Source organism: Anser anser, assembly GCF_964211835.1.
Source record: "Anser anser genome assembly, chromosome: 1".
In the NCBI taxonomy this organism is placed as follows: Eukaryota; Metazoa; Chordata; class Aves; order Anseriformes; family Anatidae; genus Anser; species Anser anser.
In genome coordinates this window covers 24,671,379-24,687,730 of record NC_139720.1, presented here as the reverse complement: position 1 = coordinate 24,687,730, position 16,352 = coordinate 24,671,379, and the positions used below count along the sequence as shown (strand labels likewise).

The 16,352-nt window shown below is 39.9% G+C and overlaps 1 protein-coding gene across 11 annotated transcripts in view; it reads left to right on the top strand.

The window, feature by feature from the left end:
• PTPRZ1 (protein tyrosine phosphatase receptor type Z1) overlaps positions 1-16,352 on the top strand; it is a 139,995-nt gene that overhangs the window by 122,392 nt on the left and 1,251 nt on the right. For 7 of the 11 annotated variants that reach the window (XM_083831003.1, XM_083831010.1, XM_083831009.1 and 4 more), the window contains 13 exons: positions 1,097-1,179; positions 1,930-2,064; positions 3,351-3,485; positions 5,610-5,773; positions 6,484-6,567; positions 8,101-8,236; positions 9,352-9,498; positions 10,416-10,509; positions 10,704-10,777; positions 11,779-11,907; positions 13,590-13,736; positions 14,023-14,165; positions 14,805-14,940. In XM_083831003.1, the coding sequence (XP_083687129.1) occupies positions 1,097-1,179; positions 1,930-2,064; positions 3,351-3,485; positions 5,610-5,773; positions 6,484-6,567; positions 8,101-8,236; positions 9,352-9,498; positions 10,416-10,509; positions 10,704-10,777; positions 11,779-11,907; positions 13,590-13,736; positions 14,023-14,165; positions 14,805-14,940 (1,607 nt within the window). The remainder of the gene's footprint in view (positions 1-1,096; positions 1,180-1,929; positions 2,065-3,350; positions 3,486-5,609; positions 5,774-6,483; positions 6,568-8,100; positions 8,237-9,351; positions 9,499-10,415; positions 10,510-10,703; positions 10,778-11,778; positions 11,908-13,589; positions 13,737-14,022; positions 14,166-14,804; positions 14,941-16,352) is intronic. The other 4 variants (XM_083831002.1, XM_083831011.1, XM_083831007.1 and 1 more) reach the window with 1 other exon arrangement.

The following is a 16,352-nucleotide window of genomic DNA, read 5'->3' as shown; positions in this document are numbered from 1 at the left end:
CTATAATATTTCATCTTTGTTCTGATAACAATAACCTCTGAATTAAATATATATTCAACAATCAGTGATGTTAGAGCTTTATAGAAAAAGAGACAGAATCAACCCATTTGGCAAGAGGCAATGTAGACTCTACATCAGTTGCAAGAAATTCCATTCCACCTGGCTGAAGATACCTCTAGAGGAAAGCCACAGGTTTTCCTCTGCCACTCTGTATGTTGATATCTGATCATACAAAAGTTGCCAACCCAGGGCCAGGGACTTTGTTATCACAGGGCAGCACTCAAGCAGCTTAATAACAAGTAACTCTTAACTCAAGTAACTAGGATTGTCATGTGGAACTGAATCAAGTCTCTAGTCCATATAACCAATGAAGGCTAAAGAAAGCTTCGGCTCACCCTGAGGTAGCCAGTTGCTGTCTGGATTACCAGAGCTGAGGCTCTTCAGCTGACCAGCTCTCCAAGCTCCCATTACTCTCTAGGCTCCAGACTCTGCTGTCTTTAATTTGGAATGAATGTGCCTAAACACCAGTGCCTAAATTGTTTGGGACATCTCAGGGCAGCCAGGATGCTGTGCAGACATGCCCCTCAGTATCCTTGTACAGTGGATACACAGTAGACATTCTTGGATACCTGATTTTTTTTCCCCACTATATTATACTGAAAAGTTATGACAAGGCCACTTTACGCTGTCATCCTTTTCATTCATTTTCAATAGGACTGTTTTTCACAAGGGCCTCAGGTTTTAATCAGTTGCACAATGTTCAGCTTCCAAGGACTTCAAAAAGACCATAACTTTTTTCTAGGGATAGTTGATCATAGTTCATGCTTGCTTTTAAAAGATACTGTAATTTAATTCTGAAATAGATTTCTGTATATCTGAATCCTTGGATTCATTAATTTATTTTTCTGTGAACTAGAATTTTGTATCTGATTCATATCTAAGCACAGGGTGTTTGTATATGTGGTTGTCCCTGTATTACTTGTATGTATTGAAAAAATCCATTTTTCAATTTCTTATAGAAATCTAAAGAATTCTTATGGAAAGATTATGATTCTTGGAGGAAACTATGCTTATTTTCTCCCTTGTCTTATTGCAGATGATCATACTAGGGTTAAACTAGCACAGCTTACAGAAAAGGATGGAAAACTGACTGATTACATTAATGCCAACTATGTTGATGTAAGTGCCTTTTTCTACTTTTTCTATCTGCCAGCCCATTCATCTGTCAGCCTATTCTGTAAATAGTGATTTGTGGAGGTGAATAGACAATTAAAAAAAAAAAAAAGCATCATAATATCACTTAAAAAAAAATCCTTTAATGTTAAACATACAAACTTAAAGTGCAGGTAAAACCCCAATTGTTTCTCAAATCCATCTTGATATTGTAGCAGCTGCAGCTTAGTGAAGAGCTTTATGAAACTAAAAAAATGTTCTGTCACATCTGAGTCATTTCAGAAGCATTTCACATCTGAATGTTTATTCTTTCATACATTTTTGTATGTGGCTAATTCTTCTGTCTGAGATAATCTCATGAGAGGAAGATGCCAGTTGGTTGTGAGCCTCACCGAGGTACCATTTATTCAGTTTTCGCTACCCAGTAATTTACATGCGAATGATCTTGATTCATTTCTTAAACCACTATCATAACAGATGTCTCATAATCACTATCATGTCAACATTCTGCCAGAACATGGGCATTTGAATATATATCCCATTTGTTGGAATGATAAACATTGACATAACAGTTCCATTCATATGTCATTTGGTACCACAGGCTTTCTGTGATTTGGATAATTATAAATTCAAAAGTACTTAAATGCTTTTGAGATTCTTTAAAAATAGATACGTAAAATGTCATGTACTCCTCCCAACCTCCTTTTTCTTGTGGTCTCTGATTTGGTAAGTGTCATTTGTTATATTTCAATTTAGGGCTACAACAAGCCAAAAGCCTACATTGCAGCTCAAGGGCCACTAAAATCAACAGCAGAAGATTTCTGGAGAATGATATGGGAACATAACGTAGAAGTTATTGTGATGATAACTAATCTCGTTGAGAAAGGAAGGGTATGAGTACCTTTGTTTCCTATTTCTCTCTCTGATGTTGATAGATCTACCTCTAGCAGGCTCCTTTCTCTCTTTCAAAAATGTTTTAGATTTTTTTTTTTGAGCAAAAATCAATAATTTGTAGTAGTTGTTTATATTAGGCTTGGCTATAGAAGTGTAAAGATAAGGATTTGTATTATGAAACTAAAGAAAACATTTAAATTCAATTGTCAACAACTGATGTCATGAAAATAGAATAATGTTATAACTACAAAAAATTGTCTTCTACTGAAAAAAGACTTCTTGTCTGTATTTAGGAGTGGACTGAATGTGAGCCTTGGAACACACTCTGCTAAGAGTCCACTCTGTCATTCTCTTTCCCAGGGGTGCCCCTGGAAAGGAGAAGGCTATAGCTCAGGTGAATTTTTCTGGACACTGAGTGGCTACTTCCTGTCACTGTCCCATGGGACCTACAGTTCCTGTCTTATCACAGGACCAGATACACATTTGTCCAGGGAGACAACATGAGGTCAACTCATACTATAGGTTGTGTGTTCCTCTGATTATATGATGGGAGCATGCAGGTACACCTGGGTGAAATGAGAAGGAGACATTGCGCACCTCCCACATACTGGCAGCAACGCCTAAAATACATGCAAGCTTTGTCATATGAACAACTAAGCATTATTAAATGATACAGACAGCAGATGTAGATGAGGACCACACTGGATGTATCATCACTTTGTAAACAACAGCACAGTATAAGCACATATCTTCTAGTACTCCTGGAAAAGGCTGTATGACTGCCGTACCAAAGGGCTGGACATCACAGCTCTGTATTGTTCTGGCTGCAGACAAACTCACTCTTATCTTCACTGATCAGATATAAATATACTCTATCCATGCTATGAACCATCCAAAAGCTATGTATGACTTTACTGACTTGAATGTATTCCTGTAACTCGTGTAGATTATCTGCTACTGTCTTTAGATTTTAGAGTGCCTACAGAACGACAGGTTCCACATTATTAGAGTAATTTAAGCTCTCATAGTATGATTTAAGCCTCTCTGGTTTTTTTTTGGAGTATTCCAAATAAAGTACATCTTTGCATAGTCATCTCTCTACAGGACAAACTAAATATGCATTATTTATTCTCTCGTGAGCATCATGTCTATTATAAACAAGGCATATTGGGAGTCTCTGCATGTTTTGTGCTTGACTGTGCTCATAAAATCAAATGTTACAGCTTGATAATTTGACATTTTTACTTTTTCTCTTTCTCTCTTTCTCCTTTGCTTTCTAACAGAGAAAATGTGACCAGTACTGGCCTGCCGAAGGTAGTGAAGAATATGGGAACTTCTTGGTTACTCAGAAGAGTGTTCATGTACTTGCCTATTACACTGTGAGGAATTTTACTCTTAGAAATACCAAGATCAAAAAGGTTTGTGATATCCTGAAAACACAGATTGGGCAAAAAGTGGTAATATTTTCTTGGAATATTTTTAAGGCAGTTGTTGGCAGTTTTCTATTGTATAGGTAACGCTGAATGCTATGGGTTTCATCCAGCCAAGATGCTCATCAAAATGCTTCAGAGTTGATGAGATCAACTAGCTGAGGAGCTGAGGAGGTGGTGGTGCAAAGTCTAGTTGGAGGCCAGTAACAAGTAAAGTACCCCAGGGGTCAATATTGGGTGCAGTCCTGTTTAACATCTTCATTAACAGTCTGGATGATGGGATAGAGTGCACCTTCAGTAAAGTCACAGATGACATAAAACTGGGGGGAGTGCCTGACTCAACAGATGGCTGTGCAGCCATACAGACGGATCTTGACAGACTGGAGAGGTGGAGTGACAAAAAATCTCATGAAGTTCAACAAGTGCGAAGTCCTGCACCTGGGGAGGGAAAACTCCAGGCTCCAGTACATGCTGGGGGCCACCCAGCTGGAAGGCAGCTCGAAAGAAAAGGACCCGGGAGTCCTGGTAAACACGAAGTTGAACACGAGTGAGCAATGTGCCCTTGCTGCTAAGAAGGCCAGTGATATCCTGAGCTGTGTTGGGCAAAGTGCTGTCAGCAGGTCCAGGGAAGTGATCCTTCCCCTCTACTCAGCATTGGTGAGGCTGCACCTGGAGTACCATATCCAGCTCTGAGCCACCCGGTAAAAGAGAGACATGGACATACTGGAAAGAGTCCTTTGGAGGGCCACCAAGAAGATCAAGGGACTGGAGCACCCTTCCTATGAGGAGAGGCTGAGGCTGTTCAGTCTTGAGAAGAGAAGGTTTAGGGTGGAATTTCATCAATGTGTATAGATACCTGAGGGAGGGTGCAAAGAAGACAGAGCCAGGCTCTTTTCAGTGGTGCCCAAGGACAGGGCAAGAGGCAATGGACATGTAAATATCAGAGTTCCACATGAATATCAGGAAACACTTCTTTACTATGCAGGTGACCAAGCACTGGAAGAGGTTGCCCCAGAAGTTGTGGAGTTTTCCTCCTTGGAGATCTTCAAAAGCCATGTGCACGTGGTCCTGGGCAACCTCCTGTAGGTGGTACCACTTGAGCAGGGATGTTTGACCTGATGGCCTCCAGAGGTCTCTTCCACCCTTAACCCTTCTGTGATTTTGTGAGATACTGGCCTGTAGCACTGGTGTGGTGTAGAACCGTCAGGGAAGAGGATGTGATTATATGGAAGGGCTGTTGTGGACTTACCCTGCCTGGTGAGGAGGAGGACAGATTTTCAGAATGAGACCAGCTAGTAGAAAATGCAGGATGAATTAAATCATCCACCTCAGCTATCAATTTTCCTTTTTAAGGAAGGAATTTTTACTTTTTTACAAAACAGGTGAATATAAACATTGCCTCAAGGAAATCAGAACCAGCATTTTCAGCAATGGCATTCTGAAGCACATTTTGGGGAAAAGGGAGTGGCTACAAAAGGGGTTGGCTACTTTGAGGGGGATTCTTAAAGATTATTTTATTTCAGCCACCTAAATCTTAGATATCTAGTCTCTCAGCTTCCCTGTACAATTAATGGATAAAGTACAGCACCTACTATCAAGTTTATCTCTTCTGTTTTAAGAACCTCTCTTTGAATAAGATGACCAGCTCTCTGAAGGTACGTCTGTCTCTCAGTTGCCACTGAGGGCAGGGGCTTAGAAAAGAAGCCTAGAAGAGGCTACTTCACTTGTACATTACTAAAGCTAGGTGACATGAATCCTACCCTTTCTGTCCAGCCAGCAGAGGAGCAGAGTGGCAGAGATATTTGTTGAATTTAAAGAACTGCTGTAATTTGTTATACCTCCAATGCTCTCAGCCTTTCACTTTTTCTTTGTAAAGGACAGTAAGTGCCAGGTCATTTTTCCATTCAGTGGACAGGTTGATGGGAGAGAAACACTGGTCCTTCCTATTCTCTTTGAACACTGGAATATGCAGGGCTAGGCAGTACTCTGGTGCACTCGTTAATTATATAGGGAGAGTATTAATTCTTAAAATATCAGGTACATAAGTAAAACTGTGAAGAGTTGCCTTTTAAATGTGGGCTGCTTCTATATGGAATTATTTTTCTGTTGCAGGGTTCCCAGAAAGGGAGGTCTAGTGGACGTGTAGTAACTCAGTACCATTATACCCAGTGGCCTGATATGGGTGTTCCCGAGTACACGCTGCCTGTGCTCACCTTCGTGCGGAAGGCATCGCATGCCAAGCGCCATGCTGTCGGGCCTGTTGTGGTTCATTGCAGGTGTGCTTTTTACCACCATAAGGTTCACTCCACTTTTGTTTTGCAGAAAAAAAAAAAAAAGAAAAAAAAACAGTGGTGGGTTAAGCAAAACTTCACTCTCATGTTTAACAATTCCTGTTGGAAGATTAATTTCTTAGCTGGTACTTCTGTCCTTGGTAAGGCCAACTAATCAACTCTCTATGCAATTTCTATAAGCCTCCATAATGACTATAAACAAGATGCTGCTGCTCTGCACTGTTCTTTTTTTTTGCAAAAATGCTTTCCTTTTTACTTTTTTGCACATTTCTCTACTGCTGTTTTGATTGCTATGAGCTTACCAGATATGTGTATAGCCGTAATAGTTTCCTTTCTGCAAATATATCAATAGGATGGTTTTGGCTGGTGCTTTCTTTGGTGCAGGGATACTCTGTAACCCTAAGAGGAGCTCTGTGCACAAAAGAAGACTCACTCTGTTCCTGGCTGAACTACACCTCTGCTGTTTTTAACATTACTCTGCGCTCTAGCAGCCCTTTGCAATGGAGGAGCACTCTGGGGAGCGGTGTGAGGTCTGCATGTGTGCAGGCAGGTGTTCTGTCAGTGCTCACTGAAACTGGGCAGCCCAGGGAAAATTGGTTAAAAAGGGCTTTGTAGGGCCTGGAATGACTTCACAATGCCCGTGGAGGACCAGGTTATTGTAAAATATATAAGCAGGTTCTGGTTTTCCACTGTAGTACCTCACCTTTGATGGAACATTTGGAAAGAGAACCTCCTCATGAATTCTGTCCTTCTGGAGCTGACTCTGAGGAAGCCAACAGGTAAAGTCGCCTCACAAATACTGCAAATGAAGATTTTTTTTTTTATTTCTGGGATGATCTAATATGACTGAAATCTGTTTTTAGCTTGGAAAATGAAAATTCTACATGTCGGTTGTTCTGCTGCTATCTGCATCTGTCTGTTCTTGAGGAGTTCAAAATAAGAGTTTCCCCAAAATACCAAGTCTGAGATCTATGCCACTGGGCTGAGAGATCAGCAGTACATTATAAACCAATTAAATTGAGTTTTTAAAAAGTAAACAGTGGTAAGTTTTGTGGCTTCAGTCAGACCTCTCCATTGGGTCACAAGAATATTTCACCTCTGTCTGCAGCAGTTTTATATGGCTTTTAGTTCACCTGTTGCAATGCACTATGGAAATTCAAAGGAGATGTTAGAAAATTAACTTTTACTTATCTTTACAGGCTATATGGAGTACACATATGAGGAACTTCATGAAACCTAATTTAGCTATTTTTGTGTTTTGGTACTTTTCATGTTTTGTCTTTCAAAACAAGTACTGATGCTGTCTGGTAATCTTTGTACTTTTTTGTGTGTCTCCTGGTATGGTGATAAACTGACTCTTTCATTTTTATACCATGTTTATCTAGACAGTTCATTACAGCAACTAGAGCTCATGCTACCCATGCTTTGTGCCTCTTCTGAGGAAGAAATAGGGTGAATGAATTAGCATGTGTGGGCTGGGCGTGGATCTGTGTGCAAGGGACGATGTAGACCCAGCGCAGTGTTGCTGCCCCAATACATGTACCGATACACGTAACAGCTCCACATAACCAAGAGAGGACCTCTCGACTTTGTACTCCTGATCCATATATTTTATGGAAGAAAAAAAAATGTTTTTTTCATTTTACAATACAGCCATTGTTATGTCAAATGAGTCAGAGTTCATAACAGGAGTTGCTTAACCCTTTCTTCTGCATCTCCCCTCTTTCAGAAGGGTCTCAACCATTGCTTGCGCTCTTAGCCATGTCTGAAGAGTACGAAGCTTTTTCTTTTACAGATGTACCTTCAGCAGCTTTGCCACTTCCAGGGGTTTTCCTCAGTCTGGTGTCTTTGAAAGCTCTGCAGGCAGTATCTGTAACGAGTGGCATAATGCAACTTTCCCTTTAAAGTGTTGTGTGTTTCAACATAGAGGAACTTGGGCACATTGACTGTGCCCCAGTGCTGACATACACCATACTTTCTAGGTATACTTGACAAAGTATCCTAAGGAGTATCAAAAGCCTCAAAACTGCAGATCTGCACTTAGTTCTATTTCAATTGATATTTTAAAAATCGTTTGAGAAAATTATCATTAGAGCTATTCTTGCACAAAAAAAAAAAAAAAGATGAGTTTGAAAGATTTTTCTTCATTAGGAGTCTTGAAGTTTCAGCAAAGTGATGTGATCATACAGTAACAAAATTTGTAAAGCAAAGCCTTCCCTATACACCCATTTGTTGAAAAATCTATATACAGAAAAACAATCTTTTTCATGACTGTTTTACTTCAGGCTCAAGGATATTTTTTTGTTTTATAGTGCTGGAGTTGGAAGGACAGGCACATACATTGTGTTAGACAGCATGCTGCAGCAAATTCAGCATGAGGGGACAGTCAACATATTTGGATTCTTAAAACACATACGTACCCAAAGGAACTATTTGGTGCAGACTGAGGTAAGACAAATGTATACTTAACTAGAGACTATTACTTTTCACGTTTTTGTTTGCAGGAGGAGAGTTGATACAGTCTTCATTTTGGCAACATCAGAAAAATAGGCAACCAGTCACCAGACTAGACTTTTTTCCTTTTCCTTTTCCTTTTCCTTTTCCTTTTCCTTTTCCTTTTCCTTTTCCTTTTCCTTTTCCCTTCCCCTTCCCTTCCCTTCCCTTCCCTTCCCTTCCATTTCTAGTGCCATCCTGTAGGCTAACTTAGAGCAATGCACTAAAAAACAAACAAAAACAAAAACTATCTGTAAGCTCTTGTCTGTTTATTAGGGAGGTCTCAGAAGAGAGAAAACCTTTATAAATCATGCTTCCAACAGTAGCACTTGGCAGGGCATGCATTTTTGTCATAGGTTTTTTTAAGGAAACACCATTTTCAGGTGTTCAGATCTTCACTGAATGTGATCAAACAATTGATATCAGGCAATAATAAGTTGGAAAGAAGCTGTTTCAACAAAAGATTATCTATAGCTGATTTAAACTGAAGATTATATACGGAATAGTGAAAGACCAGAAGAAAACAATAAGGGCAACAGCAGGGCATTTGAAAGTCTATTTCAGGTTTCAAGAACAGGTGTTTAGATTCCCTGGTGCCTTTCAATAGAAGAAAAGGTAATCAACAGCAGCATGGGCACTTGTTCCAAAGGATGTCAGAGAGAAAATAGAAGATAGCAGTAGGAACTGGGAGTGATCACTTTATTGCAAGAAAGAGATGCAGGGAGAGCCACATAACAAGCTGACTTGAAAATTTGACTTCAGGCTATGCTTGCATTTTTAACAGTATTGAGTTAAATGTGAATGTATATATGAATGTAACATACCACAGGTGGTGGGGATTTGATATTATATCATATATACATTGCATGTGTAGTTAAATTGGACTGGTAAATGCATACTGTCACTGGAGAGGAACAGCTTTCACTGTAGAGGACCCCTTTTGAGAAAACTCCTCTGCAGTAGCAAGCTGTGAAGAAATGCTGCCCATGTCAGAAGTGATAGCTTAGCCAGAGATGTCCAGGGGAATCTGAATATAATTAGAGCTTAGATGCTTGGTTTTATTTTCCTAGGAGCAATACATCTTCATTCATGATGCATTGGTTGAAGCGATACTCAGTAAAGAGACAGAAGTCCTTGAGACTCACATTCATGCCTACGTTAATGCTCTCTTGATACCTGGACCAACAGGAAAGACCAGACTGGAGAAACAATTCAAGGTAAGCTCCCTGAGATAGCAGCATAAAAAGTTTTAGGGTTGTAAGCTCGAATGACCTGAACATAGGTATCTCAACACAACTTTCATTACCTTGCCCTATCTGTAATTTAACAGAGCATGTTGACAAATGTATGCAGCTAGTTGGGACCCAACAATTATTTACGTATTCTCAAATAAGATTTTTTTTTTCAAAAGCAATAGCTTGAGAAACAGGCAAGTAAGCAGATTTTGGAAAATCTAACTATATGCTTTTGCATGAAGATCCCCAAAGATAAACACAACTATCTAGAAAGACATCATTCTGGTGAAAATTATGTGAACTATATTGGTCAAATAACATATTCCCCTCAGTATAAGGCCATGGCTATAAAACAGACGTGACTTCAGCAGGCTATAAATGAACACTTTGATGTTTTTTCTGTTTGAATTTTATTGAAACAAGCAAGACAATAAGGCCCCCATATCAGTCCTATATGCCTCTCACAGGTTTTGAGAGAACATCAGGAAGTTCCTAACTGGGGCTTCCTCACATCAGGAGTTACATTGTCTGTGTAACAGTGCAGATTTTTCTGCACAGAGTTTTATTGTTTGCCAAACTATTTAAAGTTGTGTGAACAGCTGTGCAGGCAAATTGGAAGTGACACCGGGGTGGCAACCAGCAGTGGGGTGCTGGATGCAGGAACAACTTAGAGGGGAATTTCCTTCAAAGACATGTTTAGGGCTCAAGAAACATTTGAACCATTGAAAATAGTGAAGAGATAAGTCTCTGATAACTTGCCAACTAGTTTAGCCAGATAACTAGATGTCTTAAGAGATACAGCTAACCTGCCATATGTGCATCCCTCTGTTTAATGCAGCTAATGAAATAATGACTTCTGCACCGTGACCTGATTTTTTTTTTTAATTTCATTTTTTCAGTTGCTGAGCCAGTCTAACACACAGCAGTGTGATTATTCAACTGCACTCAAGCAGTGTAACAGAGAAAAGAACCGAACTTCATCCATCATTCCTGGTAAGCTTGTTCAAATTGGCTTCTCTGGGTGGCAAAATGTACTACACGTAGGAAAACAAAATAGACATCTGGATAATGCTTTATCCAGGCTGATGGGTTTTAGTGTTGTTATCATACTGTTAGATATATGGGATAATTACAGTAATATATGAGTCAATGCAAGATGTCCATGGCTTTTTTTTTTTTTCTTACAGTGGAAAGATCTAGAGTGGGTATTTCATCGCTGTCTGGTGAAGGGACAGACTACATAAATGCTTCCTATATTATGGTAAGTCAGCTAACTGCACTGCTGAAAAATAGTGTCCCATTGTATAGCTGTTTGTGAAGCTGCCAGGTGTCCACATTTTAGTGGCGCAATCCTGATTTTGAAAGCTCCTTTCTTCCATTATCGAGTCTTTCCCTGAAAAAGTTACCTCCCCCAGAGTGTACTATTACCATTATTACTATTTTAAATTCAGTTAAATGCATTGCATTTTGACTATCAGTAGGACCAGAAATCCTGTCATAGTTTTAAAAAATAGTAAATCTGAATATGGAAGAATCTTTTGAGGTTAACTAGAGGTGTTAACTAACACGTTAGCTTTTAATGGCTGTACTGTTTTGCTTTCCTGCCTGCTCATCTTACCTGCATGTTATGCCAGCTTTTGCAGTTGGCATAGCCCAACGCAGCGTAACTCAACAGCTTTTCATTATCTTTTTGTTCCCTGGATTTCCTTTAACCCTTTTCCCCTTCATTAACTGAGAGGGAGGAGTAAATGCTTCCTGGACGTTCAGTAGAGATGGGACAGCTTCCTGCAGTGTTGTTTATGCATTAGTGCAACATAGCTAGCTTTTGTGGTAGGCAGTTAGTCTGAGACATCTATGCAGTTTAATACACTGCTTTGGATTTTTGCAGATCTTCCAAACATTCTTTTATTTTTTTCAGGTTTCCAACAACTTTAAAGTCTGGCTAATGTGGAACAATTAACATGTGTGTCTGAGCTAATGTGTTTTCATTCTGAGATGGTTGATCAAGTATCTAGTGATTTCTTTTGTATTTTTCTTATTCAAATTTTTCAAAGTTTTACAAATTATTTCAGTGTAATTGATTTTATGCTTTTCACCTGGAAAATACTGTGATGAAAGTTTTTTATTCTTCTAATATTTGCAGGAAGCCAAAAAGGCACAAACTCTGGAATTAATTTTTCAGGTTTCTGTTTCTGTCCAGAAAAATACTGTAAATGTTAAGAGTTGGGTATCAATTCCTAATCTGATGGCTTTATTTTGCAGGGTTATTATCAAAGTAATGAGTTCATTATTACCCAGCATCCCTTACTACACACTATCAAGGATTTTTGGAGAATGATATGGGATCACAATGCCCAGCTAATAGTCATGCTTCCTGATAGCCAGAATATGGTAAGATTAATGGCTGATTGTTGTGGTTTTATGTATGAATTTTAGTAGTATTACCATTCTGAAATATGCAGGATTTTGCCAAAAATCAAGAAAAAGGTAATAATGTTATACTGAGTGTAAAACTCCCCCAAAATCATCTAGCTGTAATCTGAAGATCCTTATCCTAGCAAATTACAGTTGAGATGAGAAGGTATTTTATTATTCCTGCATAATTTATAAAAGAGACAAACAGCAGAAGCCACCTTTATGCAAGTTTAGCTTTGCTCCAGGACTTTCCTGGCTTGTATAAGAAGCAGTGTGGCCAGCAGGTCTAGGGAGGTGATTGTCCCCCTGTACTCGGCTCTGGTGAGGCCGCACCTCGAGTACTGTGTTCAGTTTTGGGCCCCTTGCTACAAGAAGGACATAGAGGTGCTTGAGAGAGTCCAGAGAAGGGCAACGAAGCTGGTGAGGGGTCTGGAGAACAAGTCTTATGAGGAGCGGCTGAGGGAGCTGGGATTGTTCAGTCTGGAGAAGAGGAGGCTCAGGGGCGATCTTATCGCTCCCTATATGTGCATTAAAGGAGGCTGTAGCGAGGTGGGGGTTGGTCTATTCTCCCATGTGCCTGGTGACAGGACGAGGGGGAATGGGCTAAAGTTGTGCCAGGGGAGGTTTAGGTTGGATTAGGAAAAACTTCTTTACCGAAAGGGTTGTTAGGCATTGGAATGGGCTGCCCAGGGAGGTGGTTGAGTCACCATCCCTGGATGTCTTTAAAAGATGTTTAGATGTAGAGCTTAATGATATGGTTTAATGGAGGACTTGTTAGTGTTAGGTCAGAGGTTGGACTAGGTGATCTTGGAGGTCTCTTCCAATCTAGACGATTCTGTGATTCTGTGATTTTAATTGAGGTGTAATATGGCTTCCTAAGCCATTATTGGGTATGGGAGAAATAGGAGATTGTTTCTCTAGTTCATCTAGTTGACTCTAAACAGTGAAAGAAGCTCAGGTGTTCATCTTTTATGTGTAATTTAATAACAAATTAATATGGTTTTCTGTTACTAGAAATGTATTTTAGGAATATCTGAGAGCTTTTAGCTTGGTACTTTGAAAAATACTGAGGCATGAAAAGCCATCATGTTTGGTTATGAGTTTGGATGATAGCCATGCATATGCTTTGGAGAGTCTTGCATGACTGGAAAACCATGGCGGACCAAAGCAATGTACGTGTTTTTTTTTCCCTCATCGAATGTTTTATGAATGTTACACTTCCAACAAAACAGGTGGATTTTTAAGTTAGCCTTTGTAATAATGGAGGCTGTTTTGCACCAGGAGGTGCTGGTTCATTATGATCCCTGTAGGAAAGGCTCTCAGACTCTGTAAAATATCATTTAAAATGGTCTTTATTAGAGGTAATGCTATACAGGAGAGGATAGCACACATCCAGTCTGTCTGTGTGGCACAGAGCAGCACAGCACATGTTGGCTGTTCTGTGACTGACTAACTCCAAGGCATACCGTGTTCTGGTCAGGGTCACTACAAAGGTGTCTGAAAACCATCACATTTTTCATCCCATTCAGATTTTGAGTAGCCAATTTAAATCTAGATGTCTGCATTGATTGCATACATGGCACGTTATTATGTTGAATTAATTTTTATTTTAAGAGCTGAACAGTACTCATTTTTATGGCTTTTGTTTTTTCCTGGAGGCTGAAGATGAATTTGTCTATTGGCCAAACAAAGATGAGCCTATAAACTGTGAGAGTTTCAAAGTCACTATGATTGCTGAAGAACACAAGTGTCTGTCTAATGAGGAAAAGCTCATAATCCAAGACTTTATTTTAGAAGCTACACAGGTAACACTGTCATAAACTCTCAGGATTTGGTTTATAAAAGGTAATTCCTATGCTTTTGTTACATTTTCTATGGTAAATGAATGGTAAAATCCCACGCCCTTGAAACACCCAGGGAGGGAGTAATCTCTATAGGCAATCTGGGGATACTGGGAATAAGACAGTCCAACTTCCACAGTGGTGGGGTTCTGTATCTGGAGACTGGAGCCAGACTGTAGCAGAGGCAAGGATAAAAATCCAATCAGTCAATCTTTCACCGAATTGATTTATGCTTTTTTCACTCTTTTAGGATGACTATGTACTTGAAGTGAGGCATTTTCAGTGTCCAAAATGGCCAAATCCTGACAGTCCTATTAGCAAAACTTTTGAACTGATCAGCATCATCAAAGAGGAAGCTTCCAACCGTGATGGACCCATGATTGTACATGATGAGTAAGCATTGCAGCCTTCAGTTGTTTTGATGCTTTTGTGTAGAGCCATTTGTTATCTCATTTACAGTGAAAGGAACTGAAACAAGCCACAAAGTCTGCACCTAACAACAGTGTTGCTGCTTCTGTTTCAGTCACATAAACAAGAGAAACGTTCTGTATTTATCCCACTCTGAATGTTCTCATTTCAGTTCTATCATTTTGATAGTCTAGATAATTGCTGAGTTGGGCACTGGAGAGGAAATTGATCAGGGCTTCACTACATGTTATTGAGGGAAGTAAGACTATTGAGATGAGGCATCTTATCCTCCGCCAGCTGTTTAACAGTGGCCATAAATGCTGAAATGATGTAAAAGGGCCCTGAGGCCTTTGGGATTTGGTTAGTAGTGGACTGTAGGAAAACATGTCTGAGACTGGCTCTTAAAGACTTTCCAGAATTTGTAGCCAAAGGCTTTGAAGGTTGTGTTAAGGCACTGCTGTGCAGTCCTGTTTCAGAAAGATGCAGACATCACATCACAGAAATTCATATTATCGGTTTATCCTGGCTTCTGTATTTTCACCTGTTGTGGAAACTTGACCCAGTTTCTAGAGACTTTTCTTTGAGCTGTGTTTTCTGTTTTGTTTTGTTTTTCGCTTAACAAAGGCATGGAGGGGTGACAGCAGGCACTTTCTGTGCACTAACAACACTCATGCACCAACTGGAAAATGAGAACTCAGTGGATGTTTACCAGGTAGCAAAGATGATAAATTTGATGAGGCCTGGAGTCTTTACAGACATCGTAAGTAACAAGCAAAATGTGTACAGTTTTTTTTCTAGTATGTGTGGTATTATTAGCATGCTTAGGTCTTAGGGCAACATTATTGCACCATCAGTGTGTTAGTTTCTGCATGAGTTAATCAAAACTGTCCTCTAGAAATGCTGTAGTGGACCTGGTGCTTATTCCAAAATAAGGAATTTCCCATCAAACTGTTACGTGGTTATCAAGTGAGCTTATTCCAAATGTGCAGAGGTGCCACGATACTAATGAAATCTGCACAGTGTCATGTAAATAATGGTTTTAATCCAACAAGGAATACATTTCTACTCCAGCTAGGCCCTGAAGTAGTTGCCCTGTTTTCCCATTCAAGGATGGGCTCTCATCTGTCATGATCTGTTGAAGGGTCACTTGACACCATTGTCACTGTGCTTACAGGAAGAAAAGACTTGAAAACTGTAACAAACTAGAATTACCTACTAAGACAGCGTCAGACAGATGAAAAATCATTACAGAAATAAAAAGCTATGAACCCTGCCCTTGTTCATACCACTACAAGTCTGAACACTGTGGAGTTACACTGGACACTGTAAGGAGAACACTTCAGAGTGCAGTGTTAGGGGCAGGGCTACAACATTTCTGGCAGCATAAACAGGACATGACACAGGACTGACAGATGGTTGTAAGGTGCAGCTGCCTCTTCCCTTGTCCAGATAGCACAGACTGAGGTACCTGGCAGATGGCACAGTGAACGTGGGGACACTTCTCACCTCAGCGGCACCATCAAGTCCTTCGCTAGCCTTGCCCTATAAGCCTCCCGCAAAGACCTGGGCTCTTTATCTCAGAATTCAAATTTCCCATGCTCCTGCCATTGTTTCCTACTCACTGCTCTGTCTACCCCAGAAGTCTTAGTCCACCCTAATACTCCCAACCTATTTAGTCTGTGCTACTCCTCTCTTTCCATCACAGGAGTTCTTTATATTCATATATCCATCCTAGAGGCCAACATATCTGTGCCCTTTCAGAGCATCCACGGTTACCTGGTGCCTGCTGTCCCAAGATGCTGCCCTACACAGAGCCCCCAGTGGTTTCCTCAGCAAATCTTCCCACAAATTTCAAATTTCAATCTCTCCTCCTACACTTCACAAGGTCTTCAAAAACAGAAACAGGAACGACGAGTGCTATAAATAAATAAATAAACAAACAAATCTGCCTGGATAGAATTCAGAAGAAAAAAAAAAAAACATGTTTAAGGGGAAAAAAAAAAGGAAAGCTAACAGCTAAATAGTAGCCCTAATCCCGACTCCATTCAGTCAGTGGGAACTTTACAATTGACTTTAACAAAGATCATATTTATCACATAATATCTCTTTTAAAATACGTTGCCTTTTTTTTTTTCCCCTGTAAACAGCACCTGTACTGTGCTCTTTAATGTT